The sequence below is a fragment of the Lissotriton vulgaris genome, chromosome 3_1 (assembly GCF_964263255.1).
Source record: "Lissotriton vulgaris chromosome 3_1, aLisVul1.2, whole genome shotgun sequence".
Lineage (NCBI taxonomy): Eukaryota > Metazoa > Chordata > Amphibia > Caudata > Salamandridae > Lissotriton > Lissotriton vulgaris.
Genome location: NC_141689.1, coordinates 255,641,120 through 255,659,144, shown reverse-complemented (window position 1 = coordinate 255,659,144; position 18,025 = coordinate 255,641,120). Strand labels below are relative to the sequence as shown.

General features: G+C 45.0%; 1 protein-coding gene across 2 annotated transcripts in view; it reads right to left on the bottom strand.

Annotated features, from left to right (window-relative positions):
- The window catches only part of SMAD4 (SMAD family member 4), a 324,854-nt gene that overhangs the window by 81,907 nt on the left and 224,922 nt on the right, over positions 1–18,025 (bottom strand). For both annotated transcript variants that reach the window (XM_086960392.1, XM_086960393.1), the window contains one exon: positions 4,062–4,112. In XM_086960392.1, the coding sequence (XP_086816518.1) occupies positions 4,062–4,112 (51 nt within the window). The remainder of the gene's footprint in view (positions 1–4,061; positions 4,113–18,025) is intronic.

The window sequence follows — 18,025 nt, the reverse complement described above, 5'->3', positions numbered from 1 at the left end:
ACCCGGGTGCTACACAAAGGTATTTTTTTTTAATGCACATAGCTTTATTTTCCTCATCGTGCAAATATACAACTGTACAGCGTGCTGCTTAGCCCTGATCCTTTTATCTGCACACACATCACCCCACCGCCCCAATCACATCTTTTCTCAAATACAATCTCAGACAGACTACACTTATCATGCTCTTCTATGCAACTGATGATTATAATGCTTTCGAATAAAAAGCTAAATTTGAGCTGCATGATCAATTACTTTAATGAAAATCAGATAATATAATAGAATTAAGACTAAAAGAAAAACAATGACTGGCGAAAGGAAAAGAACGGACTACAACACATGGTTTACATTAAGTTGCGACCAGGTTCCTCTGTTCATAAGGCTTAGGAAATTTCAAAACTAACACAATGCTGAGATGAAAGAAGTTAAGCACATATGTAGTCTAATGGGTAATTTACTGATTCTGAAATTAGGATGCAAGAGTTCAGATCTTGTTTTTTCCACATAATCAAATACTCCCTGATCCTTGAGAAATCACTATCTCCCAATACATCTGCTGTCTCAACAGAATCAACTGTTAAACCGAGAATAGGCATCTGTGAAGGGAAAGAAAAAGAAACTAGACCACACAGCGTTCAGGCTATGATGCCGGACCTTCATGAAACCGGAGTAGAGGGAGCGGAGGGGGAGGAACTTGGTGTTCAGGAGCATTCCACAGATAGCAAGCACATTGGCTGGAGCAATGTGAGGAGGTGGCAGCCACCAGGCTCCTTCTGCCACCAGGCTCCTTCTGCCACATACTCTTGTAGACAAGCCCTCACATGCTCTTCAGACGAATGTACTCTGCTTGGCTTTGAAAACCTGTGCTGTCCTGCCCAAGCACATTTTCTAGCTTACTCTTGTTTTTACACTTGACAGTCATACAAAGCTAAAGCACTTCTCCCAGCCTCTCAACCCAAGATATGTAGGGACTGGCAGTGGTGGCAGCATAAATAATCTCAGGCCTTTAAATATTTTAATCTGTGGCGGAACTCTCATTCGAACAAATCCACTAAATCCACTCATTCGGACAATCCACAAAACTGAGATCCAATGCTTTTACTGAGTCGGGTGCAGACAAAGTCTTTTTCAAGAGTTGATCTCTGAATGATAGGCTCCATTTGGACCACTTGTGCACTGCACATAATACTGGTCTCCACTCTATCGAGCTTGTGATAGCCATCGTAGGCATCCTCCGTTCATTGCTACCTGAAACCTGCTTAGTATAGGAGTGTAGATCTCCTCTTCCTTCCTGCCCTGGGAGAAAATAATCTATTCCCCAATCCTCAGTTGTGCTCATCCCCTCTTCAGCAACAGCAGAAGTTAGCTCAACATGGAGCCAATACACATAACATCTAGATCAGTAGAAAAAAATGATCTGTAATACTACTCGTTAGTCATGTTTTTTTCTCTCTCTGTGCATCCCTGGAAAAAAGATTTCTCTTCAGAAAGCACCTCCTCAGTGGAGGGCAGGATGAGGGTTTTTTGAGAACGTGTCAGGAATGCTTTCATAATGCGTTTCTGATGTTCATGAAGCACTCTATTTGGTGGATGACAGGAGGTGGTCAGAGGTGGGCAGTCTGAGTCAGGGCTGCTCTCGCATTGCCCAGTCCAAAAAAGTAACTAGCTAATAAACAATGCATCCCTTTCCCATCCCTAACCTTCAACTAGAGCATCAACTAAGCCAGGGAATATGAAAAAAATACACCAATGGCATGTGCTAATATTGCATTCAAGTGCACAATACTAGTTTAGGGCCAGAAAATGCAGGCAGGTTAAAAATGAATGGGGCATTTTAGGACTAAGACCTTACAGCTTTTAAATTATGGGTGCTCAGTGTGTTGCCTAAAATATGAGCATAAGCATCGCTGATTGTGTAATATAAATGAAACAAGACTCAAATATTAACAGATCACACCTTGCTCATAGACTTCCACGTAAACAAAATGTATACAAACTTCTGGCAATATGGTCAGGACAATGTAGACAGATTGGTTGATGGAGTGAAGATGAGAGTGGAATCACTAACTGCAGGGCTATTCTAATGCAAACATCCCTGTAAATCAGTTACTTTTAACATTGGTAAGGATTAGGCAAATTAGTTAGGGATGTGAAATGAAATATGAATCAGTGGAGTAAGGGCTCATTCTTTTAATAATTTTTTTTCCAATTCTTAATAATCACAGTAATAACTTTTACGCTCAGTATTTGTAGAATAGTTACTAATAAATATTATTTTGTTGTGAAATACCAATATGTATGTGTGTGGACGTGTAATGATTTTGGGGTTCAGGGTGGTAGTCACCTCTTGACCCGTTGATCTGAGATTCTCGGACAGGTATGTCGGACTACTAACACTCTTCTTCATATGAGCACAACTCAGTGGGAGGTGTGACAGACTCTGTCCAGTCTTCCTTTTCACCAAAAAGCTTTCTGTTTCCTTTTTGTGATATAGGATTTCTACCTCTTGTGACTCCAATAATTTCCGGGAAAATGACAATCTGCGCTGGATCAAAGTTATAGTCCTCAGTGTTTACATCAAAAATGGCTTTCTGAGGGTCACTACTTGATCTTTTTTTGGCAGTTTCTCTTAACCTGGTTTCTCACTTGTAAAGCGGGTGTAATTGACCCTATTTCTGTTGTGGCCATCACTAATCCACCTCGGCCTGCTGCCCTTACTATGAGCATAGGGAACTGCTACTGCTATTTTAGACAGGTTGATGGCTTGTTACCTTTGAGTGGTGATCCTCCTACCTCTTCAGTCCATGCCAGCAAATAGTACAGCAAAAGCAAGCGGCTTTGGATTCTGTACTACAGTTAATTATATATATATATAGGGTAATGTAAGCATTCAAAATCATTTACTTTCTTTCCTTTTATCCTGCCAGGGCAATTTAATTTATCCACGGATTTCATGTTAGATCCCATCTTTCCTTCCGTGAGCCTTGACGTTCATTCGATATGGGACTAGAGTCAGCCAAAATATCTGAATCACAGCATCTTTCATGTTTCAGATGCACGCTGTCACTCAACTCTAGGAAGCCTTATTTCAACTTTAAGCAAGATAATTCAATACGGCAACAGTCTGCTCAGAAAAGCTCAACTACTAAGCCGTAGAAGCAAACCCAACGGTCTCCAGTCCTGGTAACACATATGGACCACCAGTGGTGTAGAATGGTACAATCACTGTAGTGGAATTAAAACTAGCAGGGGCATGGCTACTGCTTGAAATGGTGATGTAGATGGGATACCCATGTCCTTCTACCTTAGGGCCCCTTCTACCTTCTTCTAGTCTCTTCCTAGCCTCTCCTTGTGAGCTAGAACGAGATTCTGAAGCTCAAACGTCATGGCTTTCGGCTCCTATATTTAATTCAACAGACTTGCCCATGCTAAACCTAGGAAACACTGGGGACGGAAAAGAGCTAGTTTAAGTCAGAAGGAGGTTTAGAGGATGTTATCCATGAACCATGTACAGTATTTGGAGAACAGAACTGAGAGGCCAGAATGGTAGCGAGCAACTGACCTTTGTTAGCGCAATGGGATTAGACTCGTTTGGCTTAAGAAATCACCTTAAATTCTCTTTCCCTAAGCTAGGCCTTTCAGTGCATATTCTTCTCGACTATGTGCTATTCTAATTGAACAAAATTGTCTGACAACTTCATGAATGGATATCTACTGTATCCGGAGGAACTGAATCTAGTGATCTCAACTTAACCACTAATTTGAGGGAACTGTGTTGCCAGAAACATCACTCCCATCTTTAATGCAATATGTTGGTGTATGTTTGTTTTAACTGTTCTATTTTACATATAAATCACGGAAGTTCTAAAGTAAATTACTGAGGAGACGCTAATGTTATTTGGTACTATTTACTGTGTACCGAGTTTGAGTTTTTAATCTAATCACAGGAGTGTTTTTACTATCACCTTGGGATAAAATAATTGTAGTATGGCATACCATCATGGATTGATGGATTGGATAATTTATTCATCATCAACTATCTAGCTACTACCAAGCACGCTTACCTGGATGATTAGATATAGGAGTCTGGAATGCAAGTTCATTGTGAACAGGCCCTGCAAAAGAGAAATAGTGCATTTAAAATAGACAGTCTCACTTCCTATGTTGTCACACAATCGTAATGGCACAGTACTAAAAAGAAAAGTCTGGAAAAAATGAGTTCAAGGCCAAAGCAAAGAAAAAAATCTTAGGCGGTTCATGTATAACAGGCACATTTGATATACTTACTTCTGATGGCGCAGAGATGTAGAGCGTCAAATTCTTATATTTATTAAGAGCAGGTATTTTTTTTCTCTCAAAAAGATGAGTCCATATTGACATTTTAAATGCTATTCCATTAATGTTTTCCCTTGCTGCTTTATACAAACTAGCTGAGACCTAGAGACAAGAAAAGGCTAACAGATCCTGTAGGGTGAAACACTAGGTCCTAAATAAAACAAGGTTGAAGGCAAATGATTCTAACCATTTTTTTAAACGAGGCACTAATAGCAAGGTTGGGTGGCATTTATGTAATTTGTTTCTTTGCAGGAATTATGCACAATTATTATTTGTAAGCGAAATGCAGTATTGTTTAACAAAATCTCAATTATGTGATATGGTGTTATCGTGTAATCCCAGGTATTTTGTGTAACAAGAAACCCCCGAAATGGCATGCGATATGCCAGCGTAAACAAAATGTCGCCTAGGCTGAATTGATATTACCATGTGTTCATTCCCAGGCACCAGACAGGATCGGGAGACTTTTTCCTCGGCATTGCTCTTGCGCACCTGCACATAATGTGCGGCTCCACATCGAATCCATCCAGCCCCAGAAATTATGCCAGAGTCACATATAAGTGCCAGCACTGCGCGCTGAAATCCATTTATTTCTCGATTCTGTCCACGCCGGACGCAGCTCTCAATTAGCAAACAGATGCGACAAAGTCCAGATCTCTAAATTGGGCCCTGTTACAGATGAAGAGAAGAGTTCATTCCGCAGAATAGTGAGTGAAGAGAGCGGTCTTCCGTTAGATAAAGCATCCACCAGAAAGAACATTACAAAAGGTAAGTAATTTGTTCTTCCGATGGATACTTTTAACTGCAGATTCCTCAACTTGTGAATAGATATCAAAGCAATACCTGCCAAGGTGGTGGGTCTGTGTATTGATTCAAACCAGAAAATTCTGAAGGACCGAAAAGGGCAAAGTGCCCTCCCTGACGCACCTGGCTATCAAAGCAGTAGTGTTTGCTTGAGCATATGGAGTGAAGCCCATGACTGGCCCCAATAGATGTCCAGAAAAGGCACTTTGCATGCCAACAAAGTAGTTGCTACCATGGCTCAGATCGTATTAGGCCTTAGACCCTCCAGGGATGATTCTTGGCCAATGATTTTTATCCACCTTGTTATGGTCTTTTTCTACACTTCCTTAGCCTTCTTCGCCCTAGTAAACCCCACAAACTACTAATTTATTTAAAGTTTTATTTATTTAAAGTTTTATATAGCGCGAACAAGATCTTTGCAGATATCAGAGCGCTTTACAGAAACAGTAGCTAGGATAAACAAGCCTCCTAAATCAATAAGAGATTACGTAGACCGTGAGTTGCAAAAGGTAGGGTATCAATCATACACAAGAATACAGAATAATAACTATCAAGAAACAATAATATGGAAACAGTACAATGTCTAAACGGATAAGATTATAGCACCCTAGAGGGTGAATAAACACAATGTTGAAGGCAGAGCAGTAGTCAGTAGTGGGTGCATTGCAGGTTATTGAGGCACTCAAGTCCTAGTGTACAAAGGTAAGTATTCAGACAGCCGATAATGAGGGAGCCAAATTCTGTCATTGATCCAGTATCAATAGTGTTCAGGTGTATTTAGCCATAAGGTTGGCCTTCACCTCTTTCTTGAAGAGTATGGTGGACGGGATAAGCCTGGTTTCTGGCGGGAGTGCATTCCAGATCCTAGGTGCCATTCCAGAAAAGGAGCGTTTGTATGTTTTTTCCTTTCGGAATCTCCGTGGTTTCAGGAGGAGAGTGATTGTGCTTCTGTTGGATCTTGAGCCTCCAGATATGGTCAGCTTATGAGAGAGGTAGTTGGGTGCCTTGTGGTGTACGGCAGAGTGTGTCATACAGGCAATTTTCAACTGAATTCTGGCTTCAATAGGCAGCCAGTTCAGGGCTTTTAAGTCAGGGGATATATGCAAGTGTTTTCTTGAGCCGGTGATGAGTCTCGCGGCCGCGTTCAGGGAGGCTCTTAGGGGAGCCGTTGTTGTCAGGGGGAGCCCGCTGAGAGCCACAATTCCGTAGTCTATGCGAGGAATGACTAAGGCTTGTACCACAGTTTGGAAGTCCTTGGGTGGAAGGAAGGGTTTGAGTTTTCTCAGCGTGTTGATTTGGAAGTTGGCTCCTTTAGTTGCTATGCTAATATGCTGCTGCATGTCGAGATTGCAGTCCAGTGTGATGCCAAGGGATTTCGCTGAGTCCACAATGGTGGGTTGGACATTGAGTGCGGTTAAATGATTGATCCAGGTTTGGTTGATGGCCTTTTTCGCAGGAGGAGAGATCAGAAGGAACTCAGTTTTCAGAGCATTTAGTTTGAGGTGATTGTCGGCCAGCCAATCATCCATTCGATGATCTTTGGTACGATCGATGTAAAAAATCTTTTGGATCCAAGTGATGAGCCTCTCCTCCGAGGGGTGAGGTTGAGTAAAGAATGCTGAAACGATGATGGATTGTCTGACATGAAAGGGCGTCACAAACTTCGACTAAAATGCTGCCTTAGTAAACGTTGTGTACAGTGGGTGAAAGGACCAAGCTAGAAGCGCACTCACACAATGAGCTGAGGTGATCACTATGAGGAAGACTGTTTTGAGAGTCAGTAGAAGCAAAGGAGAGCTGTGCATCAGTTCAAATTAAATTACATGAAAAGGGATTTATAAAGCACTCTTAACCCGCAAGTATTAAGACGCTGCACCTAAGGAATTCCAAGGCCCTAACCGGGATTCCTCAGAAGGAAAGAAAGAGACAGCCCTAAACTGCAAAAAAAAAAAAAAGGCAGGACAACTAGTAAATCCAACATTACAAGCCTAAGACGTGAAAAGCCAGTTTTAAAAATGTTTTTGAACGGCAACGAAGGAGTCAGTGTCAGCGATATACGTAGGCAAGGTTTTCCATAATTTAGCAGCTGCCACTGAGAAAGATTGAGCCATTTTCCCTTTAGAAATTTAGGGACTGCAACTTTCTTGCCAGCGGCTGATCTCAAATGCCTAGTCGGCCTGTACCAATGAAAGATGGACCTGATTGCCAATTCTCCCTTATCAAGAAGTGCAAGATTAACTATATTACATGCCTTGAAGAACATGCTCTGTCTAATAAGCAGCCAGTGAAGATTTCAAAGACCTTCTTACACTGAAAGATGTTTCGGGATGTTCAGGGTGCGTTACGCAGCCACATTTTTCACCGTATGAAGTTTGTTCAGCGAGTAGTTATTGACAATGATAAACATGTTGCTACAATAGTCTAGACGCGAGGTGATCAACGTGATAACCACTGCTTCAAATAGTTCTTCAGGAATAAAAGGACAGATCTTCTTGAGGACACGAATAGTAAAAAAAGAAGCTGTTGGTGGAGCAACTTGCCTTTAGGTTGAAATTGTAGTGGAGAAGTGTGGCTCACTGGTTAGAGGAGGCAGACCTGGAAGCAGAGGTCAGCCCGGGACCAGGGTTCAATTCCCGGCTCGGCGGGGTCTTGAGTCCTAAAATGTCCATGGACTCGACAATTCTCGCTCCGGTGTCTACTTGATTCACGGGTTCACACTCTGCGACTCTGGGCAATAGCTTGCTTAATCTCCACAACGGCCCCTCGCGGCAAGATACCTGGCTTTCACCTTGCGGATACCCTGCCGGGGTTATCTCACAGGGGAATACCAGGACGGGTTCCCTAAGCAAGCGCTTAGACACCGCTCGGTGATTTGCGCTATATAAATTCCTGTACATTTACATTTACATTGAGAGAAGTATACAATAATACACCCAGGTTTTTTACAAAATCCACAGGGGATGGGAGACGCCCATATGACTCCAGCCACCGAAGCTCTGATCAGACAGAATGCTGGGCACCTAAGACCATCACTTTAGTCTTCCAGAAAGGAGTGAAGCAATTTCAATGCCTAATGGGGTACACATCATGAAACGGATGGCCAAATTAAGATCCCCCTGTGGCATTAGAAAAATGTGTTGGTTGGAATATATGGACCAGACGTTTAAGGATGTGCATCACAACAGGTGATTTAAACATGGGCAGTTGGTCCAGTAAAACACAAAAATGGCCGATAAGTAACCTTTAACTGCGCCCACAGCAAGTCCTTGCTGGATTAAAGACAGCAAAAGAAGCAGAACATTCAATGACTTTGCCTGCAATGGTTCTGTACAGTGAGAATTTCAACAAGCCACAAACATGTCCTAGTGTCCAGCGTAAACAAATTTCGTAAATGGACACCTGCCCACTGCAACGATTTTAACTACTTCAAGAGGGAAGCCGAAAATAGATAATTGTCCCGCTTAATTTCCAGTTTGTCCATCCTGGCGTTTAATAATCCTGATAGTTGTTAAAGGACCAGGGACATTGCCGACCGACCCAGGAATCCACTCCGCCCTACCCGTTGCAGTACCACATGGTGGGGTGTTGTCTGTGCGCACCTGGAGCTGCCTTCCTAGACGAAAGGCCTTCAATGGCAAGTGAATGGCCTTCAACTCCAAAAGATTGATGTAAAGGCTGGTCTCCACCGAGACCAGAGTCCTCCAACCTCCACCTGTCCCAGGTGATCTCCACAATCCAACAGTAACTCGTGAATCAGCACTGTAAACACTGGGTGGGGCATGGAGAGGAATCTGCCACAAGTCCAATTGCAATCAAGCAGGAAACACTAAAGGATCTTTGCAGTCTCCTCTAAAATGAGGATGGAATTCAACAGGGTCCCTAGGTGTTGAGCCAAAGTGACTTCAGATCCCACTACAAAGCCTGCCTGGGCTACCTGGTGTAGCCCACTTGCAGAACATAGGGGGCCCAAGAGGCCAAGAAGTCTCTCAGTCACTGCCACTGAGACCTAGGACAGAGGAAGAAACATCGGGATCATAGCCCGAATGTCTTGAACTCGTTGAGCTGGAGGGAAGATCCGTGTGACTTTGGCATGTTGATCGAGAATTCCAAAGATGTTAGGAGGTTCACCATCTTATGGAGGTGGTCTATGGCAGACTGTGGCGAGCCCTCCTACAACAGCAGTTAGTCGATGAGGTAGTTTAACACTGGTATCCCCTACCTCAAAAGATGTGCTGCAACCACCACCATCACATTTGCGAACACCTGAGGGGCGCTTTTAAGGCCGAAGGAGAGCACAGAGAACTAATAATGCTCATGGCCCATATTGAACCAGAGGTAATGCCAGTAGGACTGCAGTATGGGATTGTGAAAACAGGTGCCCTGCAAGGTCCATCACTACCATCCAGGCAAAGTGGTTTGGTGGTGATAGGGGAAGAAGACGTTGCTGGCTGGATCCCCGATCTTGGCAGAATGGCAAGGGCAAGTGTGGGCGATACCATTGCACACATGCAGAGAGGCCTAGGGAGTGCGCTGTGTCCTACTTTCTTTACCTTAGCTCCAAGGAGACAGATGCCATCAAATGGCATGTCGATTAGTGATTGCTGAACATCTCCCGAGGCCCATGGATCCCATCCCTGCGTGATACCAGCGCACTATACTGGTACCAACTGTCCCCCCCATTCAGACAGTGGTGTCCAGTGCCAAACAGATGAAATACTTCACTGCATCCAGACGTTCTCAAATGGTCTGAGCTAAATTGGCCCTGAACTCCTCTAGAACTGCTGGTAAAATGTTACCGACAGCCCCATAATGCACTGCAGTAGTGCCCCAACAAATAACTGGCACTGACAAATCTAAGGGTAAGGCTGGCCAAGAAAAACGTAATTTTTTACCTGGTGAAGCCATAAAATAGGATTTAGGAATGACTCTGCTAGTGGAGACTTGAACAATCAGGCTCTCAATTGTAGAGTGCTGAATAAAGAAGCCAGGGCTATCAGAAACCACTTTATGGTGATGTGTCACTTGCCAACTTACTGACAGGCGTTAACATGGTTCTGGCCAAGTGCCCAAGATGTTGTCAATGTGTGCCTCGTTAAAAAGTACCAGAGGTTCCGTAGTTTGTCCAGATTTTAGGACCTCTATAAGTACATTAGTCTTCACCTCAATTGAAGGCAGTTGTAAATCTAGGACTTTGCCTGCCCTTCTAACCATGGCGAAGGTCACTAACTCTTTAGTAGAAGAAGCAGTTGGCATCAGCTCTGTGCCAGGGGACATGCCTAGCCCAGCTGCCTTTTCTAGGTCCCAAGAGAATGCATACTCACTGTATTGTGGGGGACAAATCATATCTACCATTACGGTTATCACCAAATGTAGCTTGGCCCTGATTAGAATCCAACGTAATGAGTTGCTGAAATACGGTCTCTATGTAAAGGCATTGTCTTGTCTGAATCAAAGAAAACAAAAGAAATAGGGGTTGGGCGAAGCAGAAACTTAACTCATGTGCAGCTGCGTTTGAGGTTGAGACGGGTTTGGAGTTGGACAAAACTAATGGTTCATTTGCATTGGTGCCAGTGTTGATGGGGATGGAACTGGCATGGATGTGGTGTCAGGGTGGAACGGACTCCGTAGTCAGATGTGGACCCACAGTGGGTTCAAGAAAGCATAGTCAGTGACTAGGTTGGATACGCCTGCAGTAACCCAGCTGGAGGCCTCCATGAAATTTAAGGCGATGAAAATAGGATACATGGCCTCTTTAAACACCTCAATTTGTTGCAGGGCCATCAACTGACTCAGGAAGCCAGTGTGCACTTGAAGCCAGTGTGTACTGGAATAGTCTGCAGAATTGGTTCCTCTGCAAGGGACCGGGAATGAGCTTGCATGGCACCTTGACGTCCTCATGAATTTTAAGAAGTAGAGTTGCAAGCATGTGACAAGGCCTGCTTGGACTTCTTGTGTTTTTTCTGAGATTTGGACTTTCCCAAAGACTTGGAGTGTAACAAGATCCTGTCCCGGTACCGGTCCTGAGAACGGAAGAGAGTCCTTGACTTTGAGTGGGAGTGGTTGCTTCATGATTTCTGAAGATATTCATCTACATGCAGTCCGCTTCGTGGTCCTGGATTGCCTTTGGATTCATCAGGGCACACTTCCTGCATGACTTGGATATGGGGTCCAACCCTGCATATTAGAGGCACACCTTGTAGGAATTCATCATAGAGACCGGTCTGCGACAATACCTCCAAGGTTTTAGACGCTGACATTTTGTTGCACAATGAAATATTTTTTAGATGAAAATTACTTGTCAACTTACGAGGAAAAGAAAGAGCTACCTCCGGCTTTGCATCAGAAGGCACAGTAAGAAAGGAACTGACATAAGCACACAGGGGTGGTGCTTAGAGTGGCTTCAGCATGCTTTCAGTAGCAAAATTGAGCTGAGGTGGAGCAAAACAACATCACCTGCTGCCACGCAAGAGCAACGCAGAGAAAAAAAAGTCACTGGATACAGTCTAGGGCTTGGGGGTATTCATGCGGAGGAATCTGCGGTTACAAGTATCTGTCTGAATAAAAGATATGAATAAAACTGATTATCTTTTTAGTTAGTTCAGGTCTCTTGTTTAGGTGAATGATTTTCCATGAACTGATGAATCCATGTTGAGGCTGCCAAAAATAGAGTGCAAAAATAGAAACATAGGTTTTGGCAACTACCATTTATCTAAATATGGCACGATTAAGTGGCACATGCAGTATACAGTCAAAATTGCAAGAAGTGCCAAGCGAGGGATTGTGTTTTTAATTTGCACAGTGTGCCCTACAAAACGAAAGCCATTGTGAACGTAAAAAGGAATAAATAGAAGATATCACACAATGAAGGTAAACTGCAAATACAAAACACATTTTTGCATGGTACAAAATAGAGGACATAATTTCTTTCACAACAGATTTCCACAAAAGTGATGACTGAATTTTAAAAGTTCAAGAACTATATTGTGGGTGAATATAATGCTTTTCATTCTCGGTCTTCCAAACAACACCCTTAATGGCAGTAATGATATCTGAAAGAATCCAGGAAATGCTGCAGGCATACTTATGACCAAAAGATCGAAAAAAGCATTTAATGGAGACCTAGATGCATACAAGAAGCATCATGCTTTTTAATTTGTCAGAGAAAGGAATAGCCTGCTTCTGCAGAATCTATTGGAACAATTATAACTGACACTTTTGGCAGTCTCTCGGCCTGCAACCCTTTTCAGACTAGGAAAGCGGTCCACCATCAGTTACCATCTACTTAGATTGTGGATGACTTGATGAAACCCCTCCTTCAGTAATAAGTACACTGATGTTGTTTCAAAGATTGGTGTTGCAGAGGCAGCTTGCTCAATACAGGTAATGGGCATCTGACACACTAATATACACAGCTGCTCTGCACCCGGCTAATCCCAGGCATGAACATTCAATCAAGTCTTTCTGATTGATAGACATCCAAGTCTGGGGTGGGTTTATCTGCAAATATCATGTCATGTTATAGGTCATGTGATTAGGACTTGCGATGGTGCATGTTCACCAGAGCTTTCTTGGCACTTTAAGACAGGTTTTAAGAGCTTTCCTAAAGGTCATGTTAAAATGTAAAATCGAATTCCCTTGTTTTTTTAATTAAGCTATGCCTCATCCATTTTTCACCTCTGCCCTGCTTCCAGCTCGGCTATATCCTTGATACCGCACCTGTATAAACATGAGTAAAGAATCTAGATTGGGGCATTGTAGTCTGTGGAACATGCAGAGTAAGAACAAAAGAACAGTCTGGCTTCTGCTCGAGGGTTTTCAGACAATGCTAAAGTTAACCCAGATAGCATATCTTGTTGTGCAGCTTCAGGACGCGACAATTGCACAAGGCACCAAAGATGTCGTATCTTACCGTCACCTCCTTTGTGTGTTTTTCCCAAATCTCTATTTACCTCTGGGCGTCCCTTGTTTCTGATCTTTTGCTATAAAAACCCATGTAACCATCGTTCGGTGTGCTTTCTCCTTGAGTATCACTATGGGGCTTGTCGGATGAGGCCCCACTCATGAATGCTAATAAATGACCTATGGTTTGTACTTCGCTTCAGTGTTGATTCCTCCTTACTTGTTAAGAACCCGTGGACTAAAAGGTTGACCCTGCACCAGTAGATTATTAATTATGTACTTCCACAAATTGGCGCCCGAACGTGAAGCCCCATCAAAGGCTTGCAGTCGGACCAGGGGAGGAGATCGTGTCGGTAAAATGAACTTCGCTGAGGGGCGCACCACCTGAAGAGACTAGTGTTTCTCGTGGTCCAAGGTGATTTTTCAGCTCTCCAACTCTGATCTTCCTGGTGGCTGCTGGCCTTGGCTTGGGCCTTCGGACAGTCATTCTTTTGGATCAGGGAGGATCGACATGTGGGAGTTGAAGACTACACAGAAGGTAAATCTGTATTGAACCGGTTCATTTGGTAAGAATTTGTTTGGAATCTGCTTGGCATTTGTTTGGTATCCGTTCGGAATTTGCTTGGAATTTATTTTGGAATTTGGAATCCGTTTTGGAACTTGCTATTTGTTTTGACTAAACATTTTTTTTCCTTGCAGGTAATATGAGAATATTTTGTATTTCTCTCTGTTTATAAGTTTTTTATATCTTATATAACATGCCTGTACTTAGTACGCTTTGTTGCTGCTGCTGCAATAAGTAGAGCATTTTGGAAGCAAGTCAGCCTGGACCAAAAGAAGGTACGCCAAATTTTGAGATGTACATCAAATAGGGTATTTGTCCCATCATGTTTAATGCATTGTGGAACAAATATACAAAAGGGGATCCCCAGTTGCAATGGCCATTAGAGGGAACAATGTACCCTCACAAACTCGATCATTTAGACAAACTATTGTTTTTAAAGAAAGTAAGGCCAGCTATGTTTGACAGTTTGTGTATGAGGGGGAAAGAAGTAAAGGAGCAACAGATCAAGGCAGAGAAGGTACAAAGGAAGCAAGAAAGGAAGACATAGTATCAGAAGTATAAGGAATTGAAGGATAAGGAAGTTCAGGAGAAAAAGAAACGTTTAGATAGACAGCATAGATTATTAATATCTAAGGAATATGTAGTCAGACCGACAGTAACAGCACAAATCCACCAAGAAGATGTGGATTCAGACATTGAAGGAGTATTGATTGAACGACCCCCACCCCCATATGTACCTTTGACACCTCTTACCCCTTGAATATCAAATGTCGTTCCCCCTGTACCTCCGGCTCCACCTCTTTTGTCGCAGTTGTCCAGCTCCCTATTTTCCAACCAGCACCGGTACATCCCTTACTCCCTCTATCCCTGGCCACTAATACAGGATTTTTCTGAGGGCGAGCTTCTTTGTCTCATAAATAAGCTTTCTCATCAACTTATGGTCCAATGGGAGATGACTACAGGACAAAATGGTCCTGACGATGATAGAGCTAATAATCGACAGTGTCAGATAGGAGCTTTCCCTGTAGCACAAGTTACTACTTGTGTAACGATATATCTGTAAGAGACATTAGTTAGTGATAGATTCCTTACCTTAGAATATCCCCAGCCGTCAGACTGGATCCGGAAAGCTTTGGTCAGCAGTACCCCTGCGCGTCGATAGGCGTTGTCGTACGGCTCCACGTGTGTCGTTTCGCCGAGATGAAGTCACTGGAGCTACTTAGACGCGCCCACGCTCACTGACGTCAGTTCTGTACACAACTTTCTGCGACAGGAACGCAGAGCCATGTAAGATACTGACCACTGGTGTATAGAAACGAGGGCCCAAAAGAATGACCTTAACCCCAGTAATCAGGTCGCAGAACGGGGAGGATGGGTGGGGCGGTAAGGAATCCATCACTACCTAATGTCTCTTACAGATATATCGTTACACAATTATCTGAAAGAGACATGTTAGTGATAGATTCCTTGCCTTAGAATCGATTTCCCAGCAATACCAACCCCGAGGGTGGGTCTGCAAAAAAAGATTACGTTTTGGGTCCAGAGTTGGAGCCTCTCTTCCTCTCGGGAAGGATGCAGAGGCGGAAATAAAGTAGGCAAGGTGATAGTCTGCCCGATGTGGAAGGCAGTGACAACCTTTGGCAAGAAGGAAGGACGAGTGTGAAGCACAACCTTGTCTGGATTAACCGACAGAAAAGGAGGTTTACAAGAAAGAGCCTGAAGCTCACTCACCTCTCCTGGCAGAGGTGATAGCCACCAGGAAGGCAGTTTTCAAAGTCAGAAGACGTAAGGGACAATTGTGAAGCAGCTCAAAGGGAGCGCACCGGAGATAGGTCAAAACAAGATTCAAGTCCCACTGTGGCATTATGAAAGGAACAGGAGGGAGCATACATATGTGTAATGCCTTTTAAGAACCTCTGTACAACAGGGGACTTGAAAAGAGAAGGCTGATCTGGAAGCCTCAGAAAGGCTGAAATGGCCGTAAGGTGGCCCTTGATAGTGCCCAGAGCAGAGCCCTGCCAGATCAGAGAAGGAAGGAACAAAAGGACCACAGAAAGGGGATCCACAGTCTTGGCTGTGTACCATGCCACAAATTTGTTCCACATGCAGGCTTAGTGGAGGCACGCCTGGCTGCCAGAATGACATCACAGACTTCGAGAGGCAAGTCAAATGGAATCAACTGTTGCCGCTCAAGCTCCACGCATATAGGTGGAGACTGGGTAGGTTCAGGTGGAGAACTGTCCCCTGCTGCTGCGACAGAAGATCCTCCCGCATAGGCAGTCGGATCGGGGGAACCAGGCTCATACTGAGTATCTCGGGATACCAAACTCTTCGAGCCCAGTCCGGAGCCATAAGGATGACTTGGGCCCGGTCGCATCTGTTCTTCTTCAGAACTCTGGGCAGAAGTGGTATAGGCGGAAAGGTGTAAAACAGACCGCAACTCCACTCGCGACGAAAAGCTTCGCTGAGCCAGTGCCGCCTTGGAAATTCCAACGTGCAGAACTGATGACATTGCGCGTTCTCTTCGGTGGCGAATAGATCTAACCACGGCTCTCCCCATTGTTGAAAGAGACCTTGCGCCACCTCAGAGTGAAGACGCCATTCGTGATCCATAAGGCACCGGTGGCTGAGTTTGTCCGCCCTGGCGTTCAAAGAATCTGCCAGGTGTTGAACCGTCAAGGAAATGCATGATGCTCCAATCATGGCCAGATGTGCAGGGCCTCCTGACAGAGTCCACGACCCCACCCCACCCTGTTTGTTCCAATACCACATGGCGGTGGTGTTGTCCGTGAACACCTACAGTACCTTCCCCCTGACAGTGGGGAGGAATGCCTTCAGTGCACGAAGAATCGCCCAAAGCTCCAGAAGGTTGCTATGGAGCCGGGACTTCGCCAGAGGCCTCCGATCTCCGCTTCTCCCATGTGGCCGCCCCATCCCTGGAGGCAAGCATCCGTCTCCGTGTGCTCCGGTTGGGGAAGGGAGAGGGATCTGCCGCTTACCCAATGCTGATTTGTGAGCCACCACTGCAATTGTATCTGGACGTAATCGGACAGGTTTTCCTGATGTTGTGCCCACTGGAACTTCAGGTCTCACAGCAGTGCCCGCATATGCCACCTGGCATGGGTGGTCAGCAGGAGGCCATGAGCCCCAGTAGCCTCAAGGTCTTCCTGACCGAAACCCAGGACAAAGGCTGAAAGATCGGATTCATAGCCCAAATGTCCTGGACTCCCTGTTCGGGAGCATAAACCCACAACTGTGCCGTTTCCAGAACTGTTCCGAATAAGAGGAGCTTCTGAGAGGGAATCGGGTGCGACTTTGGCACGTTGATGGAAACTCCCAGCAAATGCAGGAGGTCGGCTGTAGTCTGGAGGTGGGAGACGACAGTCTGAGACGAGCCCGCCTTGAACAACCAGTCGTCGAAATAGGGGAAGACTGAAACCCCTGATCTGTGCAGATGAGCTGCGACCACTGCCATCACTTTCGTGAATACCCGAGGGGTACTGGTAAGGCCAAAGGGGAGCACGGTGAACTGAAAATGCTCCTGGCACACCGTGAATCGTTGGTAACGCCGATGGGCCGGCTGTACGCGAATAGGAAAATAAGCATCCTGCAGGTCCAGTGCCACCATACAGTCTTGTGGATCGAGAGCAGACATGACCTGAGCCAGAGTGAGCATCTTGAACTTCTCCTTCCGGATGAAGCAATTGACGTTCCGAAGGTCTAAGATGGGACATAGACCTTTGTCCTTCTTTGGCACCAAGAAATAGTGGGAGTAACAACCACGACCTGCTTCTGGCGTCGGAACGCACTGGATGGCCCCCTTGGCCAAGAGGGCCGTAACTTCCTGCTGGAGAAGTGCCAAATGATGCCCCGACATGCGGCGGAACTGCAGTAGCATGTCTGGGGGTGGGGGGGTGTAGACTCGAAGGGGAGGGGGTAACCCCTGCAAACAATCTCCAGAACCCTCCTGTCTGATGTAATGGTGTGCCAGTGGGGAACGTGATGACAAATCCTGGCGTCTGGTGGGCCTGAAACACCGGACTAGGAAGGTGTGGCGGCACTGGCAGTGGGATGTTGGTGGACTGACCCGCACGCTGGCCCCGTGACCACCCTCTGCGAGCCCCACGTCCGCGGCTGCACTGGGACTGTTGCTGCGCAGGCTTATTCTGAAAGGAACGTGTTTGCACGCCTCTTCCGGAGCTTCGAAAGGAACGAAAGTTAGAAGTGGCAGGAGTATGTGCGGCCGAAAGGCCTAAGGACTTGGCCGCGGCCCGAGAGTCCTTAAAACGCTCCAATGTGGAATCCGCCTTATCACAAAAGAGGCGGGTGCCCTCGAAGGGCATGTCCATCAATGTATTCTGGACATCTGCAGAAAAGCCAGTTGTCCTCAACCAGGCATGACGAGGTAACACCACCGTTGTCGAG